The sequence below is a fragment of the Nansenia antarctica genome (genome assembly GCF_963989245.1).
Source record: "Nansenia antarctica genome assembly, chromosome: 11".
NCBI lineage: Eukaryota > Metazoa > Chordata > Actinopteri > Argentiniformes > Microstomatidae > Nansenia > Nansenia antarctica.
In genome coordinates, this window is record NC_137681.1 from 13,605,058 (window position 1) to 13,631,496 (window position 26,439).

At 44.4% G+C, this 26,439-nt stretch overlaps 1 protein-coding gene across 1 annotated transcript; it reads left to right on the plus strand.

Moving 5' to 3' along the window:
- Positions 1-2,610: 2,610 nt before the first annotated feature.
- On the plus strand, positions 2,611-26,042 carry grid2ipb (glutamate receptor, ionotropic, delta 2 (Grid2) interacting protein, b; the record flags this gene model as incomplete). The annotated part of the gene is made up of 23 exons (XM_080542015.1): positions 2,611-2,698; positions 3,543-3,796; positions 4,169-4,501; positions 4,734-4,888; positions 10,777-11,046; positions 13,182-13,267; positions 16,540-16,609; positions 17,264-17,575; positions 18,299-18,450; positions 18,600-18,728; positions 19,798-19,883; positions 20,431-20,578; positions 20,996-21,339; positions 21,637-22,500; positions 22,919-23,006; positions 23,425-23,502; positions 23,772-23,968; positions 24,305-24,460; positions 24,629-24,715; positions 24,999-25,128; positions 25,400-25,518; positions 25,678-25,842; positions 25,971-26,042. 23 exons carry the CDS (start codon positions 2,611-2,613, stop codon positions 26,040-26,042), a joined length of 4,383 nt encoding a protein of 1,460 aa, XP_080398141.1.
- Positions 26,043-26,439: the final 397 nt, after the last annotated feature.

The window sequence follows — 26,439 nt, forward strand, 5'->3', positions numbered from 1 at the left end:
TTGTCATTAATACAGTACAGGTACCATACAACGAAATTTAGGAGGGGGGGCTCCCCTGGTGCTTGGAAAAAATTTAATAATAATAATACTAAAAACAAGGAGGGAAAAGAGCTGGTTTGTATAAATAAAGGCTATATACACTATCCACTATACTATACTACTATACTATACAAATAAAACACTGTGCTGTACTCTATGCTATGCTATAAATATCCTAACATTTCCTATCTCTGAACCTTATGTACACAAGGGTTGTCATATTGCACATAGTCTTATTGCACATTCATTTTCATCCTTTAAACATGCAATTCAGAAGCTAATTTGGTTATTACACATTGGGAGATACCTCAATGGGAGAACATTTTAAATATTTCAAATGAGATCTTATGAAATAGTCCGGAAGTCTCAATGAGGACTGTGGTGTGCACACTCTGTGCTCTTAGTGTTACACACAATGCAGCATTATGAGACCAGGCTATTGGATCTGGTTGCTGGGCTTTGCCTGCTGCATTTTCAATCAACCTCAACTCTCATGTTACACAGTGGAGTTAGTGAGAGGAGTGTCACTCAGAATTGGAGACACTTGCACTGTAAGACTTGGTTCTGAAATGTAGGTTATTATTCCTTCTCATCTGACCGTAAAAAGGTAAGACTGGATATTATTCTACTCTTTCACAAAAGCCTAATTGTTAAGGGTTTAAACTAAGAGGGAAACATGTGCAACTATTGGCCATTACAGAAGCCTGTGTGTCAGTGTATTCGAAAGGAGAAGAACTAAAGCTTTTACAGCTGACTGGATATTGATGCATTTGCTGGCTGTAAACATCACAGTACTGTGTTTTGGTCCCATGTTACCATAGCGATAGATAGGCATTCATTACTTATGTCTTTGGCCTTCACTTTCACACGCACCACAAGCTTGATTGAATCATGGATTGAATCATGGATTGATAGCCTTCAGTTAGTCACATCAATTAATTCTTGGTGACCTTCTACTGTACTGTGGTTGACGTGAGATGCTCAAGGTAAATTCCTACTGTAAAATGTACTGGTTCTTTTACCACAGACTCAATGGCCTATATAATGCACCCTTACTCACCCACACAAATGGACATCTTGGGTGAGGTGTAAGATGAGAATTTGATTGAGGGGAACAGTGCCTGTTTGACGATTCAAGCATTTTGTGCTGAATTATTCAGTTGGCCCTGAATTAGGCTTAGGTCTGGACGTTTTGTACATCAGAGTCATATGGCCACTTTGACACCAGTTTAATCCCAACATACCATGTACCATGTCCCAATGTACCATGGATGTGTCTGTTTTCTCTTTGAATATCACATAGATTTTCATTGCTGACACATTTCCTACAAAGCATGCAGACCTATTTTACTGGCAGCATACCTACTGGTCTGAAACTGGGTTATTACAAAGGTTACCACACTAGGTCGGTACTGGCCTAAAACCGATGCAATGTAGGCCGGCTGTAAATTGTGGTTTATAAGGACAATGTTGTCAGATTCCGGAGCCATCCTACAAAAGGTCGCACTTGTCCTCAACCCCCACATAACATTCTTTCATGACAATAAACACTAGGCTCTCTTTGTATGTTTTGGGCTTATGTGAGGCGATGTTGTCAGAGTATTACTGCACATTAGGTTAACTATGCATTATGTGCAATCTTCTTAAATTAAGTTAATTCTGGATATGCTACACACACACAGACACACACACACACACACACACACACACACACACACACACATTTAATTCTACTCCCTGACTTTGTATCTGTGACAGAACACTGTCTGTCATGTTTCTCAATCATACTGCAAATTGCCTCAGGGTACACATTGTTACAGTAACCCAATCATTCGACTACCATTCACATCACAGCGAGTCATTATTGACCTACTCTGCTCAACCCTACCTGGTTGAGTCGGGCATGTGTCCCTGTCCAGCTACGGGTGGAGGGGGGGATCTTAAGATTCAGACCATAATCCCCCTAATCCAGAGCAAAGTCGTACATTTACCCCTCCTTCTCAATGGGCAGAGCCTTGTGACACACATACACACACCCATCCTCATGCAAGCAGATGCTCCAATTAGTGTCAACCTCTCCAGAATCGACACTCACTGATTCTGGGCCAGGACCCATCCCTTGGAGAGCCACCTAGCCGTGAGAGAGAGCAGGAAAAGAGACAGAAGACTATTTATAGAAAAATGGGGCCTCACAATACCCTTTTTGGAGAGAGAATTATTAAGGAGCAGAACGGAGCAAGTGCGTCCCAGTTTTCTGATTAACACTCTGCAAACGGGCTGAACTGAGATGACTTTGGGAGAGATGCAGGAGCAACTCCTTGACCAGATTTCACTGGCTTTTCATGCACAGTCATTCTGTTTTCATGTGGTGGAGGTGACAATGCTCTCTGTAGAAGACTCTGAACATGGGACTTTTTTAAACATTTGAATCAGCCCCTCTTGTTTGAATGGGGGGGCTGTAAAGGTGGTCAGAAGGGCTTGTGTACTGTAATGACACAGAAAATAAGCCAGACTGGATATTAGCACACAAGCAGGGCACCTGCCGTATGATAAGGTTTGATACTGTACAAGATGAAGAAATTTCTACAAAACAAGAAAGGCAGATACTCGTTCCGCCAGAACAACAAGCCTCGTCCTCGCAATCCACCTAAAGATTTCTGTAAGTCCACTTGTCAAAACCCATTACAATTTCAGGGCTTTGGAGATTATAAAGCAGTGTCTGCCTCTGTTGTAGGTTTAATATGTGTGGTAATCTTAGTAGATACAACAGATATTTTTGTCGTTCTATGTTTGGCGTGGTATGATCTGTTATTTGAGGGACGATTTTGGAATGCGCTTGCATGTAGGTTAAAACATGTCCATCATCCATCACTACCTCTGATTTTCTTTAAAACGAAGCGTTAGGGATTTGGTGCATTACCACAAATTCATGACATCCTGGATTCTTAGATTTAAATTGTTCTATGTTATGCAAAAACGAAAGATAATTGTATTAGGAAAAAGTTACCCCTTATCTGCAGTAATCACTTCCATGCATGCAACAGCCTTGTATGGTGTTATACTATGATGACATGCTGTAAATTTGGAGGAGAGTGCCTCCAAGGTCAAATGTTCTGTGTTGCCGCTGAGTAATTGTTTAATTCTGAATGAGGTCAATGACCCCAAGGGGTTCCACAGTTCAGCAGGGGCGCAGAGGAGAGAGGAGAAAAGTCACATTGCCCTGACTAAATCAGCAGTGTAGAGGAGACTAGAGACACGACACACACAGCAAGCCATGCAGGAAGACATACTGTACAATAAAGAGTGCAGAAGAAGAGTGCAGAAGAAAGAGTGCAATGTTGTTGTATTCTTCGATGAGGCTATTTACACAGATGAGATTGCAGTCGCAGATTTCCCTGCATATCTGAGATGTTCCCAACGGACCACGGGACACCTTTTGCTTGACTCACGTCTGACACAGTCTAGTCTATTTTCTCTCTCCCCCTCTCTTGCTCCCTGTGAAGTCATCGCGATGCCAACGTCTAATCAGGGATGGCCGGAGGAGTTTGGGTTCCAGTTGGGAGGAAGTGGTCCCAGCTACATCCTGTCTGTGGAAGAAGGAAGCAGCGCCCAGTTGGCGGGGTTACAGCCTGGTGACCAGGTACTGGAGATCGAGGGTCAGAATGTGTCGACGCTGGGCACACAGGCTGTCATTGCCATCGCAATCACCCAGAGGAACATCCCCCCTAGTATTGGAGTGGTCTCACGCATCCAACAGGTCTGTACCATCACCATCTCTCTGACTCTCTTTCTGTGACCAGCACACAGAAACTATGTTTGACACCTGAGAATTATTATTTTGTGGTAATTTATGTTATTCTTCACCTCTGTTTAATTGGGCCTACTGAAGTTCTTCTTTCTGTCTTTAAAAACTCATGTTAACCCAATCCCGTGTAACCCAATGCTCCTTTTGATTCACAGTATGACAAAAAGCCATTTCTCATACACGTCTTTTTAATAATATCATTTGCACACAGGTTTCTTTGAGACACAAATATATATATTTTTAAAAATATAAATACAAAATATAATGAAGTGTGATATGAATAAAATATGATTGCTTGGTTGATTGATTTGATCTCTTTCCCAGATGGACATCACGCCTGGTCCTGACGGTCGCTTCGGCTTCACCATTGTGGGAGATTGCCCCCTGCTGGTGGAGGATTGTTCTCCCTGCTCTCCAGCAGGCAGGGGGGGCCTGAGGGCCGGGGACTACGTCATGGAGGTGAACGGGATCCCCGTAAGGCAGCACGAGATGGCAGCAGCGCTGATCAAGGCGTCACAGGGCCGTACACTGCGTCTGGGTGTGCTTTGTCTGGGCCCCAGGCAGAAACGCAGCTGTGGGAGTATAGAGGACAGCCAGCTGGGCGGAGACGGGATGAGGATGGACCGCAAACATAAAGCACTGGAGTTTAACAAGAAGGTGAGCTGTGGGGTGTGCCCGGGAGAGAGGGAGTAATGTACATTTGGCTCACTGGAAAATAATTGGTAACTGATTTGAGAAATATTAGTTAATATTAACTAATATGACTGTGTATGATTTTCACTGGCATATTTTAGATAATTTGATAATCCTCACTCAATATCTATCTGCTATCTTTTTAGTAGGTAGATCTTCTCATGTAATTTAAGAGTTGTTATTTGATGATTTTCAGATTGATCAGATCTTGGGGGACGAACCTGATGTGAAAGAGAGGCTGTTTGCCGTGCTGAAGCTATACGCTGCTGAGAAGAAGGTTGATTGGCTGGCCTCCATACTCCCCGACATCCTGACCACTGAGGAGCAACAGCAGCTCATCGGTAGCATCAGGTAAAAATGAGCCTCCTGTTAACGGTTTAAAGTTGGATTTTGCGTTAAAAGCGGTGTCTCTCTACGTGAGTCTTGCCTACTGAACATGACCCAGGTTGTGCCTATATTCATTCAATCGTTTCCGGAGTCCCAAGACTAATTAAATGTCTCAACAACATTGCTGTATCAAGTAACAAAAACTTTGGTGTTGTCTTGTACTAGTGTACTTGTAGTGCTCTCTCGTCAGAGCACAGCCTAGGTGGGATGCAGACTCTTCAATCTCGACAAGATTGGCGACATACCCCAATGAAAAGTAATAGTAATCTGCTGGGATTCATTTGAGATGACACGTAAACAGGGTTTTCCTTTTGCTCATTTCGCAGGGGGAGGGATTAAGGGATGTGGCAGTACCCTAGATATGTCCCATCTGCTGCAGAGGGCTCAGAGTAAACCCACCATGACCTGTTGGGTCAAACTGGTATTGGTGTGATTGAAATTGTAGATCCAAAATGGCTCCTAGTCTTGAGCCAAGTGGGTTAGTGGAAGAATTGTAATGGTTGTAAAGGCAGATAAGAGCTGGCTGTGATCACTGGCAGTGGTCTTTGGTAAAGCAGCACTAATGATCCTGCAAATGTTGTAAGCACTGTCACTTCCTCTAGACACTTTTGTTAGTGACTTAAAGAGATGAGCATCTGTGAGATGACACCTCCTGTTTCTAAGTCTTTAATGTGATTGGTAGAGGGATCCATCTAAAGAGTGGATCCCCCCATCTAAAGAGTGGTGCTCATCCCAATGTGGTCGTTACCCAGTAGGAAACAATGCTAATGAGCTATCCCAACCAGAGCTTTGATTATCTAACTCAAATAATGGTTTAAACCCTCTTTACCAGAGGAAACAACAGAGGGGTAAACCATGTACATCGATTATGCGGTACAAAGTGATCATTTTAGAGGCAGATAGTAGGCTTAAATACTTGTATACAGCATTGTACTGTTTCCATTAATAATGTAATATTTAAATGGTTTAGATTTTCTGTTCTCAAAGCATGGGCCTTATGGAATATGGTCTCATTTGTGCATGTCCAATGATAGCATTTCAAATACCATTCTCTCTCTTTTTCTCTCTCTCTCTCTCCCTCTCTCTCTCTCTCCCTCTCTCTCTCTCTCTCTCTCACTCTCTCTCTCTCCCTCTCTCTCTCTCTCTCTCTCTCCCTCTCTCCCTCTCTCTCTCTCTCTCTCTCTCTCTCTCTCTCTCTCTGGGTTCCTGTGTCCTCTCTCTCTCTCCCTCTCTCTCTCTCTCTCTCTCTCTCTCTTTCCCTCTCTCTCTCTCTCTCTCTCTCTCTCTCTCTCTCTCTCTCTCTCTCTCTCTCTCTCTCTCTGGGTTCCTGTGTCCTCTGATGGATTTTCTCATTATTCTGCTCTAAGCTCTAGCTCCTGTGTGGTGGCCGTTTTCCCCAGACAATTTGCTGCCGATGGTTCCTGGATGCACCATGGCGATTCTATACCCACTATACCTACTGCACCTACTGCATTAGATAGAGTAAACAATCTGTGCACCTATGCATCCAGACACATTTAACTGTCTTCCCAATTTTACTTCTAATTCTGAATTATGATAGACCACTAAAATAATGAGCTGTTTGGGGTGAGTACTGTTTATGTGTTTATGTTGTTATCGTTAGTTGTGTTTAACACTGATGCTACTGCAGAGTGTAAACAGATGTTCTTCTACACAGTATAGATAGGACACAGCGGTGTACCAGATAATTAACATTGCCAATTACCTTTGCACTTGGCATACAGTAATACACAATTATTTGTATGAGTTGGATATCAGTCCATGGTAGGTGGTTATCTGTGTCTTCCAGAGACAATGATGTACAATGATATAAGGCACAGGTGCAACTGAATTGTTGACTTATTTGTTTTGACTATTCTGCAGTTTCTTGCCTCCTCTCACGTGAATTGTCCATGATGAAACTCAAAGCATTGTTGTATTTTAGAATTTTGCATCGGATTATATGAATGACTTTTGTCAGCGACTCTTCCTGAACTCATCATGATAAGTGACAGACCTCTTTTAGTCTGTAATCTCTTGACTGTTGTTTCCCCTGCAAATTATGTCTCTGGATTACGGAAGCATTCCACCTAACAACTTCTGTGTGTTATATTATAGTCTATGCAAGCATCAGCTTCACACTATTTCACACTATTAAGTTACTGTTAATGATAGTGCCAAAATTCAAAGTTTGTTATAACCATGTCTGCTTTGGTATACCTCGGGGCCTTTAACTTGGTGGGCAAAACAGTCCAATTACTAACTGAGTCCTAATTAAGTCCGTCCTGTCTCCAAAATGTACCTGTGTCTCCAGCTATGCTTCATTCAGCAGGTTATAATATACTATGATATAACATACTGTTATAACATAATCCAAGATCTCTCTGCTTTGAAATATTTCTTCATTCAATATCAGTAAGATATCACGCTATTATCATTATCATACAGTACCAGTCAAAAGTTTGGACACACCTTCTCATTCTGGATGCGCCATTATTATGCATGTGAGCTGGTGACTGGAGGGTTGCTGGCATCATATCTAAGGTGCCTACCACTGCCGTTGTGTCAAGGCACTTACCCCCTAATTGCTCTGAGCCTGTGCCTAAACCAAAAAAACAATTTCGTTGTACTCTGTGCAATGACAAAAAGGTTGAATCTAATCTAATCCAATCTAATCTAATCCAATCTAATCTAATCTACTGCCGATGTGACTTGGTTGTTGGCCTCAGTACTGTAAGCGATTTCTTTCCATAGCAATTCTGCTTAAAGCAGCCAGAGAAAGGGACATGATAATGATGATAACACACCAGCTGTTTTACTGTAGTAGAGTGTAGTCTCTAACCACAGGTATCAAACCCATGACAACAGCCTTCCATTGACATTAACAGTAAATGATAGCTTCAGTAATAGTAATAACCGTAATAGTAAATCACTTCCCACTGGCTTTAGCACATTAATCGCCCATCGAGGGTCATCATCAGGTTACATTCTCAGATGTACAGCCACACACAGTAAGTAAAGTTCGATGTTTCAACAGCATAATCACCTCCGTTATAGTACTTTCCCCACCCTAGAAAGCATCCTAATGCTGCAGGACCCACTGAACATTCGCTCCTAGAAATAGTCCATACTGTATGTGTGGACAAATGCTGTGCTCATTTTCTTTGAATGGCAGTCGTCGTCATTGATCAAGGAGACGCAGTCTGTGTGATGTTGCTCTCTCTCTCTCTCCTTTCTATGCTGTGGATGCTCCACTGCTGTGGAGACTGTGGTTCTTGGAGGTGTGGTCGTCTTTGATGTCTGATTTACAACAGTATTGGTAACTGGATGGCTATAGACACATAATCATAATCCTTTCTCTGCCTATTATTTATTGTGACATAGATATCAGAGATCTGGTCAAATTCCATTACTTTGTTTATTGATATTCTATTGTTTATTGATATTATGTCATCAGGGCCTGACCAATGACATACATTAGTGACCTTAATCACTTGTGTAAATCATATAATTATCTTTTAAATCCTCCCTCATCCTTTAATGTGCCATGCTCACAGCTACTCTATGCTACATTTGGTCAACGCAATAAATACCAACAGTCTCACACATCTGGACAATGATTTGAATTTAAATGAGGTCTAGATAGTTTCCTGCGTGTCATTCCTCCCTTTTGAGAGATGCACCATGCCCCCCAACCCTCCCCCACTCCGTCCCCCTCCCGGGATAATTATAGAGCACCACTCACAGTCTTGGTAAATTAGGTCACATCAGGAACTCAATTAGTTTGAAAGATAAGACGGTTGCTAACTTTACGTGATGAGGGGGCTTTTTAGAGAGATTCCTCTGATTTTTACATAACGGAGGCACAGTTGTGGTGATGACAATCATAGTGGTGACATTCAGGCAGATTGTATCACAGCACTGTGAATACTTCATGGATATTATAGATGAATGTAGAATGAATATGGAGAGCAACTGTGTGTTGGTGAGATGGATCTCCTGTACTGTACAGCAGAGGAAGCCTTGGGTTGGGTTGATGTCCAGAAATCACATCAGACATGCAGAACACCAGAACACCAGCTTCTAGAGAGTTCTATATTTACCTCCAGTGACTGGTTACCTCGACACTGTGGAATATTGATGGCTAATTAGACGAACATTCCCTTATGGTGGGAAGAATTCCTATTTGCTCCGAGGTTCTCTGTGTGTCCTATTTGCTTGATTTAGCTGTCCAAGTTGTTTTCATCTGCATAATTATCTTTCTGGGCGGCTATGTAAAGTACTGTAGCTGTGCACTCTTCTCTGTTGTCATAATTGTTAAGTGCCAGTTTGTTTCTCAGAATCCACCACATTGCACATTCATCTCAGCAATTGTTTAATTCATCTAATCAAGGGGACAGAACCTAACGAGGCACGCATTAAAGGTCAACAGCTCTATGCAGAGATGGCTAGCTGAGGTGGGTGTCGTAAGTGGACATAATCAGCAGCACTGTCTCTCCCTTTGATGACAAAGCCATTATTGTACTGTATTCATTATGTGAGTGTATTCAGCCACTTAATATTAATAATAACTAATTACTACACTAATTGTCAACCAATATGTTAATATCAAAGGATTTATTTTGATTATCATGAACATTCCCATCTGTGTTTGTTTACGCAATGTACATTAGTTCTAATTTGACAGAGTGTGTTAAAACACGTTTGGTGTGTGTGGGTGCACTGTGTGTGTGTGTGTGTGTGTGTGTGTGTGTGTGTGTGTGTGTGTGTGTGTGTGTGTGTGTGTGCGCGTGTGTGCGTGTGTGTGTGCGCGTGTGCGCGTGCGTGCGTGTGTGAGAGAGAGAGAGGTTTACTGCACTCTTGGCTGCGGTCCTGATCACTGAACTAGTTGTTTTTCTCATCATCTGTTGCATTAAGATCTTTATTTCAGAGAGGAAACACGTTTTTATTCCTTCAGTTAGCAAACAGGTTTGTCTTGAGCAGATGATGCTATACAATACAGTGATATTCTCTGGTGTATTGTGATCTAATGTCAATCAGCCTAGGAGATTTGAATACGTTTGGCTGTAGGAATGATGAAAAGATGATTCCTCACCTCCTGCTGTTTCCAGTGCTGAGAATGTCTCTGCTCCGACGAGAATCATCTTGTTCAGCAAGATGCTGAGAGGAGTTCTATTGTACCACCCCACACATAGACAGATAGAGGGAGGGAGAGGGATGACACAGAGAGAGAGAGAGAGAGAGAGAGAGAGAGAGAGGTGGTAGTGTAATTCTGAGCTCACTCCCACACCTCTGCTATTGCTGTATCTGACGACTGAACCGTGAGAATTCACACTGTAGCAACTTACTCCACTACGAATAGGAGCACCCTGCCATCTCTACTGAGATTTCTCTTTCGTTCTATCTATCTCACCTCTCCTTCCCTTCTTCTTTCTCTAAGGATAACAGTCCCAAAGGGGGAGGATTTAACCTGTTCAACCAATTTCCTTTGGCATCTCTCACGGATGAACTGTGTTGGTTTTGTTTTTGTAATTCTCTGGATTTCTCTCTCTCTCTCTGGAAGTATTATATATATTTCATGATGAATCCTCATCATCAAGTCAAATGTGATTTGTACCCAGTTCAATGGATTGTCTTCTTCAACCTGGCTTCTTGAATTTTCTCCACCAGCTTTCAAACCCAAGTTATATAAATAACATGCTTTTGGGCATTTGAGTAGACACGTACCGCTGAGGGAGACTAGACTACTGACGTATCTGGTAAACCACTTGTTCCGTGGGAAAGACCCCCAGAGACTACTGTATCTTCCTGTCCTCCTCACATGCCGGTTCCCCTCTCGTCATGTTCACCAGGATCTTCATTCCCAAGAAGCACCGGCAGCGCTTTGACGAGGCTGTGTCCCAGAGCCTGATCAACCGGATCTGCCGCAGTAAGAGCATCAGTGAGCCCCAGAACCAGGGTAGGCTCAGACGCAGCCGCAGCGAGGACCACCCCGGGCGCCACCACGGCTCCAAGCGGGCCAGCTCCGTACCGCGCGATGGCGGGGAGGGCAGCGGGGGTGAGAGAGAGAAGGGCTGCAGGAAGTCAACGTCCAGTCATCCCGCCACAGGAGCCAATCATAGGTCAGTACACCTACATGACACAACGACTGTACCACCTCACCTGACTCATTTTCTCTTTTCAGGAAAAAAAGCTTTCTCTCTGTGTAACGAAGGGAAACATTGGGTAGCATCATCCATATCCTCCCAGATGGTTTAATATATCAACAAATGAGACATTCAGGGTCGTTTTACAAACCCAGATTAAGTATAGTCCTGGGATAATAAGAGCATGTTATTTGAAAGGAAACATCCATTGAAAGTGCTTTCTAGTCTCAGGGTAGGCTTAATATGTGTCTGGGAAACTAGACCGTTCTTCAATACATTTGAAAGCATTGAAAACTGTTGATAAGGACTGAATATCAGTGTTCCATTGGATGAGATTATCTATTCCTCATCCATTAATGCTACACGGAGATTACATGCTGGTCCAACTGTTAACAGCACAATTGAATTAGGATTAAGATAGGGTTGATAAACACTCCCACTACAAGCTCAGCTCTAAACCATACCTACAGTATGTTCTACACTGGGTCGACGTTGTCACAGTAATCCAGTTCATGGTTTCCATGGAGCCCAGGCATGCTCAGTTACCCTCCTGTTAGAATCTGTCATGTATAATCACCGTGGCAGATCATATAACAGCAACAGACAGCCCACCAGGGGAGGCAGGTGGAGGCAGAAATCGGAGGACAGGCACATTGGACATTGTAATGCATGGAACAGAATCAGGAATGGTATCAAACACGTGTGCATGCCAATGAGCCCATCCAGCGATTTCTACCTCCACCAGCCTTCCCTGTAATGCTACAAATACACCGCCAAGGTCTACCTCAGCAGCGCGTGTGCGTGGCGGAACTGCTGCGGCTCTCACGCTCGCGGCTTCCATACTGACAGCATTTCTACTGCGGCTCTAAATGCGGAGCTACTTCTGACAGCCATCTTTGTACATTGAGTTTGCCTTTGATAATGGCCATCAATAATCTAATGTTTCATTTCATTTTTAATGTTCATTATAAATTGTTCTAGGTTCAGTCTCTGCTGTCATCCATCCTTAATGAGCGGTTTGAAAAGTAAAATGGTTATAAGCAGAAAGCATGTTTACCCTCTTTCAGAGCAAGAGTATTTAATGACCTCAGCAACACCTACTGTAGTATAATAATAGTACCTATACAGCTTTTAATTTGAAACAGATAGTGAAAGTGTTGAGTAGAGAGAGATTTGTTTAGACATGTCTCGACTTGTCATAGAACTTGTTTACGCAGTTCTCATTTATTTGTATTTAGATTTTTATAAATGTATATATATATTTATATATTTATTTGATACATCTTTTTCACTTATTAACAACAGATAATACTGTTGATTTAAAAAATATATAATAATTATGCACAGTATATACAAATGTTTCATTCCACTTTATTAGACATAACTTTATTTACATTCTGTATATACTCTGTAATATTCAGCACTTCTCCAGCACCAGGGTTCTGGAATATAATGATCCTGATATGAATATTTAGATTAGATCTCTCAGAACATAACGAGCGAGCTGAGAGGTCTGTGCGTCACCTTGCCAACCTGTCAGTCGATAATCTGATGTTTTTTCTTACACTGGAATGCTGAGACTGCATTATATTGTCCCTCTGGCTTTATATGAGCTCTGCTGTACACATAGTGCCTGAAACTCCCATTTGCATTTTGCTCCTGTTATGTAATAAGCGTAAAGACAATTTCAGAATGGATTTATCGGTTCCCGTCTCTTCTTCTTTTTTGGACCATTGTTTACTTTCGATGTTGCCTTGAATAGTTTCCATGGCAACGATTTTTTTTTTTTTTGTCACTGTATTCTCTTTTATAGGCAGGGAATTGAAGCATCACTTCCTGCCTGTGGATGTTATAGGTGCTATTCCCTACTACACACATACACACACACACACACACACACACACACACACACACACTTTATTAATATTACATGATTGATACGACTTTCTTATAGACAGTACAGTAGTCTGGGCATTACATCACCAGCACTGAATTCAAGATAAACACATATTTTTCCACATCATCTGTCAGGAAAGTTGAGATTGCTCAAAGGTGCTAGCTCCAGTATGCGCTGTGCAAACATCACCTCACCGTCTCCCTGTGTCTCCCAGGACTGTGCGAGTCTATAGAGGGAAGAAGAGTTTTGGGTTCACCCTGCGAGGCCATGCTCCTGTCTGCATCGACTCTGTTATCTCAGGTGAGTGCTGCACTACTGACAACACACAACAACCATCCATACTGCATGTAATTGTTGTGAATTTACATTTGACATTTTAGACATTTAGCAGATGCCTTTATCCAAAGCAACATCATAAGAAAAACACATCTATGCTAGGACCAGGGGCCATTGGCAGTCACACTGCTAGAAGGAGGAAGAATTACGTCCTTTTTTTTCCTTTTTTTTTTTTTTTACAGTAGAGAGACTGTACAGGGGGGTAGTGGGGATCAAATCTTCTTTAGGAGGGTCGGTCAAGACGTAGCCTGAAGAGATGGGTCTTCAGTCTACGGTGGAAGATAGGTAGTGACTCTGCTGTCCTGACAGCAGTGGGAAGCTCGTTTCATCATTAACATTATTTGTTAAGCCTATAGACATGCCTATCTATCTCTGTTCATTTGACCCCAAAACACCATATACAGTAGTATCTAGTCTGTATAGTATACATTATATAGTGTATTTATCTTACATCTCTCAAATCATGTTATCAACTGTCCCTGAACTTACAAACATGTCACTCAGTCGTGTGTTCTTCCAATCCTGTGGCATTGGAGACTTTTATAACGAGTTTAATGATTCAGATGTTCTTTGCAAAGATCACTTTGTTTGAGTGTGTTTTTGAATGTTCTCCTACAACAAAGATATTTTAATCTGATTGCATCAATGACATGACTTACATAATGCTCTGTTGAGGACAACTGCTAAATATAGGTTAGTCATATGTGATTGGAATAGGTACGCAAATGGATGTTGCTATGGTAATGAATTTGAGAGCATTTTAAATCACACAGAAGTAAGAAAATATATCTGTGTACATGTAACCTAGTTGAGTAAACTCACTGCTCAAGTTCAAATACCCCCACCTACACAACTTTGGACAAATATTGCATCTGCACATGAGTACATGTTTACAGTTTGCCGTTGCATTAGTTTCTGTGGCACTCATGTCATATACAAACAAAGCAATCATGGCAATGGAGAGGCTATTGCCAATTTCAACTAGATAAAACATAGCGAGTTGTGAGCTACTTTTCAATGCAGTGTGTGTGTGGGGTGGGTGAGGAGCGTTTCTCTTTGTTGTCTTGGCTGGTGTTAATTGGGTATCTTGGTGCTGTTGTGGTGGGTGTAGGGTGTTGTCGTTGAATGATTAGGAGATGAACTGTTGGCCTATTGTGTGGTTCAGTCTCTGTATAAGGAAGTGGAGGCGTTTCTGAGTCACACAGGGGCGGTTTACTGGTCTGCATCAGATATACAGCAGGGGAGGCTGGTGGAGGCAAAAATCATATCCGAATAGAAGTGTCGATCACATGTGTTGTGATACCATTCCTTATTTCATTCCGTTCATTTCAATGAGCCAGCCTCCCCTGATATACAGTAATAATGGAAGTTGATTATGGCAGAGGTTATGGGGGTATTTTAAGTGATATGGGGAATGTTCAGTGATTCTATTCTGTTCTTCTGGGCTGAAGTCAGTGGAGGAAGCCAAGCTTGGACATGAGGAGCAAACAGGGGCAGAAGGGATATGGATACTTGGGACTCTTCACTCTTCAGCAGCCATGTTCCAACTCAGGTTTTGGAAAGCTTGACAGGCTCAGTGAATGGTGTTGAATGCAGCAAGGGTGATATGAGAGACTGTATAGTTATCATGGAGCATTCTAGGTATGTAAGAGCTGAGGAGGGGGGGGGTGCATGTGTATGTATGTATGTATGTGTGTGTGTGTGTGTGTGTGTGTGTGTGTGTGTGTGTGTGTGTGTGTGTGTGTGTGTGTGTGTGTGTGTGTGGTGATGACGGTGTTCTGTTCGCCCACTTCAGTGCTGTGCAGAGGCCAGTACTCACTGAGTCAGTGGGCCTTATGGAGACCAATATGGAAGTGCTGTGGGTGTATGAGATCGTGATACGCAGGCATCAATATGACACGTGTCACAGGAATGTGCGTAGCCATGTGGTACAAAGCATTTCTTTATTGATTCCCTTTATTGAGGGCAGCATTTCAGACAAACACTATAAAGCACATGAAAACAACTGACAGCAGTCAGCTTCCTGTCACAACATGTTGTTGATATATATGATTTGTCTTGACATCTATGTTAAAAATATTTTTTATACGTTATATACAGGGGTGCACATAACTGGTGCGCCAGTGCGCATGCGTCGCCAAAATGCATGCTGCGCGGGAGATCAGCGGCATGAACGCGCTCTTGCGCACCAACAGCTGGAAGCGCTGGGAGAGGAATTTACTTCCTCAAAATCCAACTGCTGACTGCTGCATCACTGCAAGCCCCACTAAGTAACTATTTGCCGTCCCCTCAGCCGAAGGCGACCGACGATGACCACGGCGACTCCCCTCACGAAAACATTCGGAAAGTATCGTAACTCGTACTTTCATTCTGCGTATCGCGTATCGCACGGTTATCACGGTTATCACGCCGACACGTGAAAATTCAGTCCCGAACGACTCGTCGCTAAAAGGAAAAACAACACCAAGGGACTTCACGTTTCTTTTCTCTGAAGCTTTCAAACGTTCAGACGTTTGTTTTACAGCTTCATTATCGCACCTAGACCCCTGACCCAGGGAATATGGTTGGGAATTCTATTAGAAGAAAAAAAAAAAGACTTTGTTGCACAATCAAAATAATGAGCTATTTAAAGTGATAGCCTACTACAACATCCTCTACCATGGTTGAAATTGAGGACAGTGATAACTTACAGCAGTCAAGAGAGCAGTGATGATGATGATTAAGCTTGTAGCATAAGTAAATGCTTAGGCTGTAACTTTTTGTTGAAAAGTTGATTTCAGTGTTTACAGAACAGAGCAGTGCTTAAAGAGATGTCAGTTGATTTCATTGTGTTTAAAGGAGTCTGACAGACTTTCATGCTTAAAGAGCAGTCATTTGATTTTGCATTTGTTTCTTTTGTTTTGCACACAATCATTTGTTCGTTCATCTTTATTTATGAATAAATGTCGTTTTGCTAATATAAGTTATCCAGGTATTCCTTTTTTATCCATCCTGTGGGACGGGTCGTGACTCGCGAGCTCGGGGAGCACCAAGCAGCATCCCTAGGTGCTCCTCTGAGCACTGGCCCCAAAAAGTTATGTGCACCCCTGGTTATATAATACAACACTTATTATATTGATACTTATTATCATGAAGGTTGATCTTATACAGTACATCATACTTCATACTCTTTGTCGATAAAAAAAAAAAAAAAGATAATCTAAAGACTCTTTTCTCATCCCTCTCTCCTTCCTCAGATAGCCCTGCTGAGCACTGTGGTCTTAAACCAGGCGATCGCATCCTTTTCCTCAATGGACTGGACATGAGGTTTGCACCTGTTATGGTTGTTTGTTACTGTGCACTTTGTACTTTGTGTAGGTTTAGGCATGCGTGCGTGCGTGCATACGTGCGTGCGTGCATGCATGCGTCCGTGTGTGCGTGCGTCCATGCGTGCGTGGTTTCAAAAAGTTCTAGTGAAACGTGTTGGTGTTTTTCCATGCCCTTTAACCTTACTTAAAATTCAACATATTCCGAACATAGTGTAGGAGTGCAGATAAGCCTTCAGCCTGGGTGAAATCACATCGTACGTGTTACATGTTTGAGGGAAGCTCAGTCGATATCTCACCGCCCAGAGCACAGATTATCACCCACTATACCGCCCTAGCAACCACGTGAATTAGATTAGGGGTAAATTAGGGGTGAGTAGTGCCCCCCCCCTCCCCCCCTGTACCGTAGTAATCATATCTATAGCAGTGCATGGCAGTGGTGGTGGATCAGTGGCAGGGGAGAGGAGCAGCCTGAGGAGGGTGGTGGAAGTCGAAATTGGAGAACGGGCTCATTGTAATGCATGGAACGGAATGAGGACTGGTATCAAACATATGGGCTACAATGATCCCCGTCCTCTGATTTCTACCTCCACCAGCCTCCCCTGGTAGCAGTGTGTGGTATAGTGTAGTGATTCTCTGTGTCTTATGATCCCAGGAACTGCACCCATGAGAAGGTGGTGTCCATGCTGCAGGGCAGTGGGGCCATGCCGACCCTGGTGGTCGAGGACGGGCCGCCTGGCTATTGTCCATCCGATGAGGGGCATCAGGAGGACTCCCTCACTCCGGTCCCGTCCGTGCCTCCCCGCTCGCGCTCCCCGGCCCTCAGCTCCCTCCAGTGGGTGGCTGAGATCCTGCCCCCCAGTATCAGGGTCCATGGACGGACCTTCAGCCAGCAACTGGACCACCTGCTTACCGTCCTGGAGAGATACACCATCTGCAAGGCCCTGGAAACCTTCTTCCAACACCGGTGAGGGACGGGAGGGGTGAGGAGGAGGGAGAGAGGAGGGAAGGGAGGTGGGGAGAGGGCAAGGGGGAGGGGGAGGGAGGTGGTGAGAGAGGGAGGGTGAGAGGGGGTGGAGGGAGCGATAGGAAGATGGTGAGAGAAATAAAGTAAAAGGAAAAAGAGAGAGCAAGGGCTTTTGACTCTTTCATCCCTATCCAAAAACAAAGATTAAAAAACGTTAAACGTTAGGTTAAATCAAATGAAATGAATGTTTACCTAAAGGCGCACTCCCACGTGTCAGCCAGTCTATCGGAATTATATTTATATTGGGTTCTGATGGTGTAAGACAGTTGATCTGAGCTCCTGATGCATTTGTAAGTTCTATTCTTCAAATATCAATGGCTATATATCATTCATTTAAAAGTCCCCAAAAGTATGTACCAATCCCAGATTGCCCATTTAATAATTAGTATTCATCCTAAATTGTCTTCAGCATCTCATTACATGCATTACATTTATACTCTTTGTAGGTTGTTCAACATTTCGTGTCTGTGTCTGTGTCTGTGTCTGTGTCTGTGTGTGTGTGTGTGTCTGTGTCTGTGTCTGTGTCTGTGTCTGTGTCTGTGTCCGTGTCTGTGTCCGTGTGTGTGTCTGTGTGTGTGTGTGTGTCTGTGTGTGTGTATGTGTATGTGTATGTGTATGTGTATGTGTGTGTGTGTGTGTGTGTGAGTGGGTGTGCGTTTTCAGAAACGTGGACACGCTGATCGTTGACGTGTTCCCTGTGTTGGACACGCCAGCCAAGCAGGTGATCTGGCAGTTCATCTACCAGCTCCTGACCTACGATGAGCAGGAACACTGCCAGAGCAAGATCTCTCGCTTCCTCGGCTTCAAAGCTGCAGGTAAGTTAGCCTCGCTCTGTTAATGAACCCTCAAAGTGACAAAAGAGTAATGACTTGATTACAATGTTTACCATGGCTGTCTGTTGTCTGTCCTCCCACGGTTTGTGTGTGTGTGTGTGTGTGTGTGTGTGTGTGTGTGTCTACAGCAGCAGAACTAGAGCCGCCCCCGGAGCACCACCGGAGGAGCAGCTCAGTGAGGGTGGCTGGAACGTCCTTCAGAAGCACCGTCCGGGATAGGAGCTTTGATGACTGCATCATTGGAACACATCTGGGAATGGGTACTTTACTGTCACTCTCCAGGGCTAACTGTCTGTCTGTTTATCTATCTGTCTGTCTGTCTGTCTGTCAGTCTGTCTTTCTCTCTATCGCTCTCTCTCTCCCTCTCTCTCTCTCCCTCTCTCTCCCCCCCCCCCTCTCTCTCTCTCTCCCCCAGTCTCTCTCTCTCTCTCTCTCTCCCCCCCCCCTCCCTCCCTCCCTCTCTCTTTCTTTCTCTCTCTGCATGTCCAATACTTAAAAAGGCATAATGCATCTTCAAAATGTGTACTTCTAAGAACCAAAAGGCATGAGAACAAAAAGAATCAACCCACAGTACTGCTATTCACAAACATGAGCACCAATATTCCATCCACTGGCTCAAAAGCTCAAAATCATAGATAAATATAGAAAGTGATTTATTGAGACTTTTTTTGTGTCTCTTGAGCAAACAATAGGTTGTTTACGTGGATTATTGTCATACAAACACCATAGCAAATCACTATTCATCCTCATTCATGCTTGAAGGGTTGAACGTGCAGGGCTGAACGTTCACTTGCTACTTTATAAAAGAGAAAGTCTATGATAAAAAGGCGAGTGTGCTATTGCATTGTATGCCCTCTATCCTCATAGGGTTGATTCCTAACAGAATCATGCATGTTACTCAAACGTCCACAGCAATGGATCGATGCATTATAATAGGTTTGAGTGAAAGTATTGAGTTACATGTGCATATATCTCAAATCAGGATTTACCCCATAACTAGCCAACCAGCAGCCTGCCCCAGGTTTCTGTAGCTCCTCCATGCCATTTAGTTTGTTCTGATCAGCTGAGGCTAGTGGAAGTAGACATCGGAGGTCAGGCTCATTGTAATACATGGAATGCAATAATGAATGGTATCTGTTTGATACTGTATCCTTCCATGCATTCCAATGAGCCCATCCTGCGATGTCTATCTCCACCGGCCTCCTCTGGGTCTGATGCTTCCTGCTTCACCCCCTCCCCCCCCCCCCCCCCCCACACTCCTCTATGGAGCTGGAGAGGGGCGGGAGGCTCATGGCTTTCTGTCCTTGTCCGTGCCTCTCTGTGCCTCAGGGATTCATGTCGACTCCTCTGGGACCCCTGAAGAGAGACAGTGTGGAGACGGGACCTCCTTCCCAGAGTCCCCCGACCTAAAAAACGTGGGTATAAGTACGACACAGCACTAACTCATGCAGAGCAACAGCAAGCACCGTTGATGCTCTGTGCTGATGCTCTGTGCTGATGCTCTGTCTGATGCTCTGTGCTGATGCTCTGTGCTGATGGATGCTCTGTGCTGATGCTCTGTGCTGATGCTCTGTGCTGATGCTCTGTGCTGATGCTCTGTGCTGATGCTTTTTCCTGTGCTTCATCTGAGGGTCTGCATGTAAACTGCTTGTAAACATAAAAAAAAAAAAAGTTTGTTAACCTTTGAGTGAAATAGATACTGGATTCATGCACAGTATGGCTGTGTTAAAAGGTGAATTAATATACATGTACAGTATAAGACTTAATGTTTAGAGGTAAATTAACAAAATATATAATGGTACTGATTTACTCATTATAGGTATTTTATTTATATGTATTTATTAGTGTACTCATGGTTAACAAATTATTGAATAATGGTTTACAAGGAGGGATCAAGCAGACGTTCAAATGAAGTGTTACCAAGCTTTCTGCTAACCGCCTGATCACACCCCAACCCTTTAGATGTCAGGCGTGTACACGGAGCTGGAGAATGTGTATGCAGGGAAGAGTGTCAAGGCCATGCAGAGTCACGCCTCACTCGAATCTGAGGGGGAGGGCCAGACAGCGGCCTATGGCCAGTCTCGCTCCCCGCTCACACAAAGTAACACAGGTACTCTAGAGCTTCCTAACACACACACACACACACACACACACACACGCACACACACACACACACACACACACGCACACACACGCATGCACACACTTTCAGTATACCTTTTTAAGTGGTTGACGATGTTTTCATTGACCATGTTGCCAAGACAACCACTTGAAGCCAACCGGTCAGTGTGTCTCAAAGGTACAATAACGTTAACATCGCCATGAACACTCATCCATAATTGCTCCTAAGGACGACAAAAAGAACATGATTTATGACACAGCCCATATGGTTAATAGAGTTATTCAGAGTAATGGAACAGCTGCCACAAGAAGTGTTATTTTTCACCAGAGAATACATCAGGCCCCACAAAGTCTCCGGTAGACATCTTTGTAAAGAGAAATAATGGTGTGTTTCTTTCTCCCGCAGGGAACCGTAAGTCAGGCTTGAGTTTGTCATGGAAGGAGCCTCTCCCCAGTCCTCTGTATGAGTTCTACCACCACGCCGTCCCGTCTCCGGGCAGCGTAGACTCCAACCCCTACGTGAGTCTGGAGAGCCCCCCTTCCTCCCCGCTGCACTCCGACGAGTCCCCCAGCCCCCTGTCACGGCGGAAAAAACTCTTCACCTTCTCCCGGCCGCCCCGCAGCCGAGACACCGACAAGTTCCTGGACGCTCTGAGTGAACAGCTGGGGCACCGCGTCACCCTGGTCGATGACTTCCTGCCCGGAGAGAACGACTATGAAGAGGTGAAAGGCTGTCTCACTGAGGTTGTTGTTAAGGATGTTTATCTAAATATAGTAGTAATAATAATAGTATTTGTTCAGTGTTTGTTTTTTATGACACTCTTTTTTTTGTGTAGGATCAATGGAATTGTTTACCTGTGGTACACTGGGTACAGTGCTTAGGTCTTCCACAGACAGATGTACTGTATTGGTTTGGTTGCCATAGAATATGTTTCCACAAGCTATTATTTGTCAATTGTTACTTATATTATCGTTGAACAGGTGGACTGATTAGAGGGTGTGTGTGTGTGTGTGTGTGTGTGTGTGTGTGTGTGTGTGTGTGTCCAGATGAGTTTCCAGGATGAGCAGGAGGTGAGCTACCTCCCGGGCCAGCTGAGCAGTGCCAGCAGTGAGGACCACAGCAGCAATGAGGATGCCACCTCCTACTCCTCGGGCTCCGAACCCATCCCCCCTCCCCCTCAGACTGCTCCGCCACCCCCGCCCTACCAGACCCTACTATCACCCTCACCCTTCCAGTTCACTGACCCCCTCCCCCCGGTCCACTTCTCCCCAGAACACATCCCTAGGCCACGGATGTCTTTCCAGCCCCAGCACCCTATCATCCCTCCTCCACCTCCCCCTCCACGGGCCTTCATGTTCCAGAGGCCTGCTGTACACAAGGTGCTTCCCACCAGAGAGGAGATACAGGCCCGCCACCAGATATCACAACTGTCCCATACCCTGGCCCCTCGGCTCTCTCCGCAGCCCTCTCGCCCCAGCCACCTGATACGCCAGATCAGCCAGCCCCAGCCTCTGACCAAGATCTCCCCCCAACCCTCCCCTCAGCCCCCGAGGCACCAGACCCAGAGCCAGCAGGCCCTCCAGAGGCACCGCCAGCTCCACCACCCGACCTACCAGACCCAGACCCAGACCCTGCCAAGCCAGAGCCAGAGCCAAGTCCCCCAGCCCCCTCACCTGTCCCAGACCCAGAGTCACCCCCCGCACCCCGCTCACACACCGGTCTATGAGACCCCCCTCTCGGACCTCCAGTCACACAAGGTGCCCCCGCCACCCCCTCCACCGCTGCCTCCCCCCTGCGGCCCACCCCCGCTGCCCAGGTCCAACTCTCAGGCATCAGACACGACCCACATGAGTGTGAAGAGGCTACGCTGGGAGCAGGTGGAGAACTCCGAGGGCACCATCTGGGGACAGGTCAGTTTGGTGTCTTAAGAAGAAAAAAAAATCAACCCAGCAGTGCAGCGACAGATACGACACACATTTTACTTTACTTTACTTTGACATTTCCTTCCAAAGTATATATAGCAACAAGACCACCTGGTGGCAGGTGGAAGCAGAACAGGGATGTGAACAGTACCTTTTCTTCAACTGATATTCAGATGTTGACACACACAATTCTGTATTTTATTTTCGACCATGGTTGAATTGCCATATTTCAAATATTTCTGTTGAATTAATAAACCCCTCACTCCCACCCCTGCAGTCTCAGCAGAAACACATTCATTGCCTTGTCTGGTTGTTGATTGAATGTTGTGAATGTGTACTGTAGCGTGTAATGATACAATTCAAATGATAGCCGGTAATAAATGATGCTTCCTCTACTCTATCATAGCTTGGAGAGGACCCTGATTATGACAAACTGAGTGACATGGTGAAGTACCTCGATCTAGAGTTGCACTTTGGTACTCAACGGAGTTCCAGTGAGTAATTTATTTTTTCACACATAACATCTCATATAACATCACATATTCATTGTGTTGTACTCTGTATTTGTCCAGTTATACCACTGCTTCAGTACCAGCAAAATCACACCTAAAATTGTCTGACATTCACTCTCTTCTAGCTCACTCAGCATGGCTTGTAATAATGTATCATGGTGAAACTGCTCTGCTGATGTTGTGTTTGTGCTTTCACAGCTCACCTTGTTCACCATCATGTTCACCATTACCTTCTATGGAGCTCCTCCATTCACCTCCTCATCAAATCCGTCCTCCATTAAGGCACCACCTCCCCTCCCTCTCTGTCATTAACCTTGTTTGTGTTCTAAGTGTTACCAACCCCCGGTGCCTGGAGAGCACATCCTTACACTGTGATTAAATGTGTCAGTCTCTCTTCCAGAGCCAGCCTTCCTGCCCGAGAGCTTTAAAAAGAAAGACGTGGTGGAGATTCTGTCTCATAAGAAGGCTTACAACGCCTGTGAGTATGACTGTGGCCAGGCCAGAGAGGAACTCAGCTCACCCTGAAGGACTGTAGATGCAGATATTGGAGGAAGAAATATGTTTTGGGGGTTTTTATGCTAAAATATGCATACTATAATGTGTGCGTGCACCGTTTGCACACCTACCAGTATGGGGTATGAATATAAACTCATCCTGTATATGTAATTAACACACACTCACACACACACACACACACACACATGTCCATCCACCTTCCAACCTCCATCCCACACTCCTTCTCTCCAGCCATCTTGATCGCCCACCTGAAGTTGTCCCCGGGTGAGCTGTGTCAGGTTCTGATGACCATGACCACAGAGAGGTTGGAGCCCGCTCACCTCAAGCAGCTGCTGCTGTATGCACCTGATGAGGAGGAGGTCAAACAGTACCAGCGGTTCGACCAGGACCCCACCAAACTCAGCGAGCTGGACCAGTTTGTCCTCCAGGTACTGAGACACATGTTTAACAGGCTACAGTGAAACAAAGGCAGTGGGAAAGAGTGTGTTCTGCTTCTAATTTAATTAATTTAATTTTGCCATTTAGCAGACGCTTTTAATCCAAAGCGACTTACAATTACGAATTACAGGGACATTCCCCCTGGAGTAACTGAGGGCTAAGTGCCTTACTCAAGGGCACACTAGTAGTGGTGTGGTTTCAGGCGGGATTTGAACTCACAACCTTCCGATCACAAGTCCAACTCACTATCCACTAGACCACCACTACCTCTAGCACAAACTGCTTCTTCCAGACAGATTTCTCATGTATATCTGTGTGTTTACCAGATGCTGATGGTGCCAGAGTATAAGACTCGTCTGAGGAGCCTCCATTTTAAGACCACCCTACAGGAGAAGACAGAGGAAATGAAGGCTGGCTACGAGTGCATCTACAAGGCCTCTGTGGAGCTCAGGAGCAGCAAGAAACTGGCAAAGATCCTGGAGGTAATACAGAATGGAATTCAGTTGTTTAGATAGCTGAGAAATAGCAAATGGTCTCATATTGAACAAGACACATGGTTATAGTGAAAATGATATACGGTAGTACAAATATGTAAGTAAAGGTGGTGGTGGTTCTCTGGCCTGTCTGAACCTCTTTGCTTCTGCCCACAGTTTGTGCTGGCAATGGGGAACTACCTGAACAATGGTCAACCCAAGACAAACAAAACCACTGGGTTCAAGATCAACTTTCTCACTGAGGTATGGACTCTTCTACTTGAACTACCAGTACAGGTCAGGGGAGGCTGGTGGAGGTAGGGGACCGGAGTAGTGTAATACATGGAATGGAATAAGGAATGGTATCAAACACGTGCCATTCCTCATTCCATTGCGATAAGCCCGTCCTCCGATTCCTGTGTTCCCTTTCTATGTTACTCTTACCTTTCATTAGTCTGTCCCCTGTGTGCACAATTGAATTGTTGATTGAGATATAAGAGTTGACCTCTGTCTTATGTCAAGTGTCATATTACCTTCACACCTAAAGCTCAGCACGACAAAAACAGTGGATGGAAAATCCACCTTCCTGCACATCCTTGCCAAGTCGCTATGCCAACACTTCCCAGAGCTGCTGAACTTTGCCAGGGACCTGACAGCAGTGCGCCTGGCAGCCAAAGGTACATTAAGAATTAAATCACCATGGGAGCATATCAGAGTTGCAGACATTCCTCTTTTCTTTGAAACGTTCTTTTGTCTTGCACCTGATCAATTGGATGTGCGTGTGCTTTTACCTTTTAATTTGAAAACGGGACATTTAAAGTTTCTGAACTTTTGGGATAACAGACCAATTGAACCCTGTCTTTTCTAATACATTTCATGGCTTTCTTTATTTCACATTGGACAAGGGCATTTGAAGGGACTCATATTGCATTGTGTTTATCTCTGCAGTGAACCAGAGAGCCATCACAGCTGAACTCAGTGACCTCCACTCCACCATCCAGGACATTAGGACTGCCTGTCTGAAGATCCCAGCCACGGCCGAGGACCACTTCGCTGCCGTCATGAGTGTATCCTTTCATCAACATAGCCCTTAGTGCAGCAGTTACTGGACACACATATACCAGTGGAGGCTGGCAGAATTCCTCATTCAAACAGAATAGCCTGCAACACATAAAGCTTAAATGACCAATTTGAATTTAGTTTGACCCTTGACCTTGTTGCTAAAGGGCTTCCTTGAGAACAGCCATCCTGCGGTGCAATCTCTGGATTCTCTCCAGGTGAGAGCCATGGACGAGTTCACCAAGGTTGCCTCCTACTTCGGAGAGGACAGCAAGGTCACCTCCACTGAGGCCTTCTTCGCAATCTTCGCCGAGTTCACATCCAAGTTTGAGGTGAGCTGTCAGCTCAGACAGAATTCAACTCTGTCCACTAACAATGAAAAGTACAATGAATAAAATAATAATAATACAGTGTTGCAGGTGTGAGTCATCCTCGGTGATTGACTGTCACTGTTTTACAGAGAGCCCTCCATGAGACCCAGGCCACAGAGAACCCCAGGAGCCCCAGAATGGCCTCTCCCCTGGCTTGGTAGAAAGAGACTAGCCCCTCTTCTCTGCTCTCCTCAACCAAAGTGCCATGATCACACACAAACACACTCACAGCTACTGTACTGGGACGAGATGACAGGACTCACACTCACACTCACACTCACACTCACAGCTACTGTACGAGATGATAGGACTGGATGATCCAGGAAAAGAAAAAGAGAAATACAGAATGAATCATGAGATGCTTATGATGTAACTATATATTTGATATTTGAAGATTATATTTGAAATTATTAAAGTTGAAGCATAAATGCAGGCTAAATGTAAATGGCCATATAATTTTGGTGGGCTGAAAATGAGATGAGTACACAAATGTATCTAGAAGTGAAACATATTTTTACAGGTGGACTAGACCTTGGTTGAATGCAACAGAACACACTG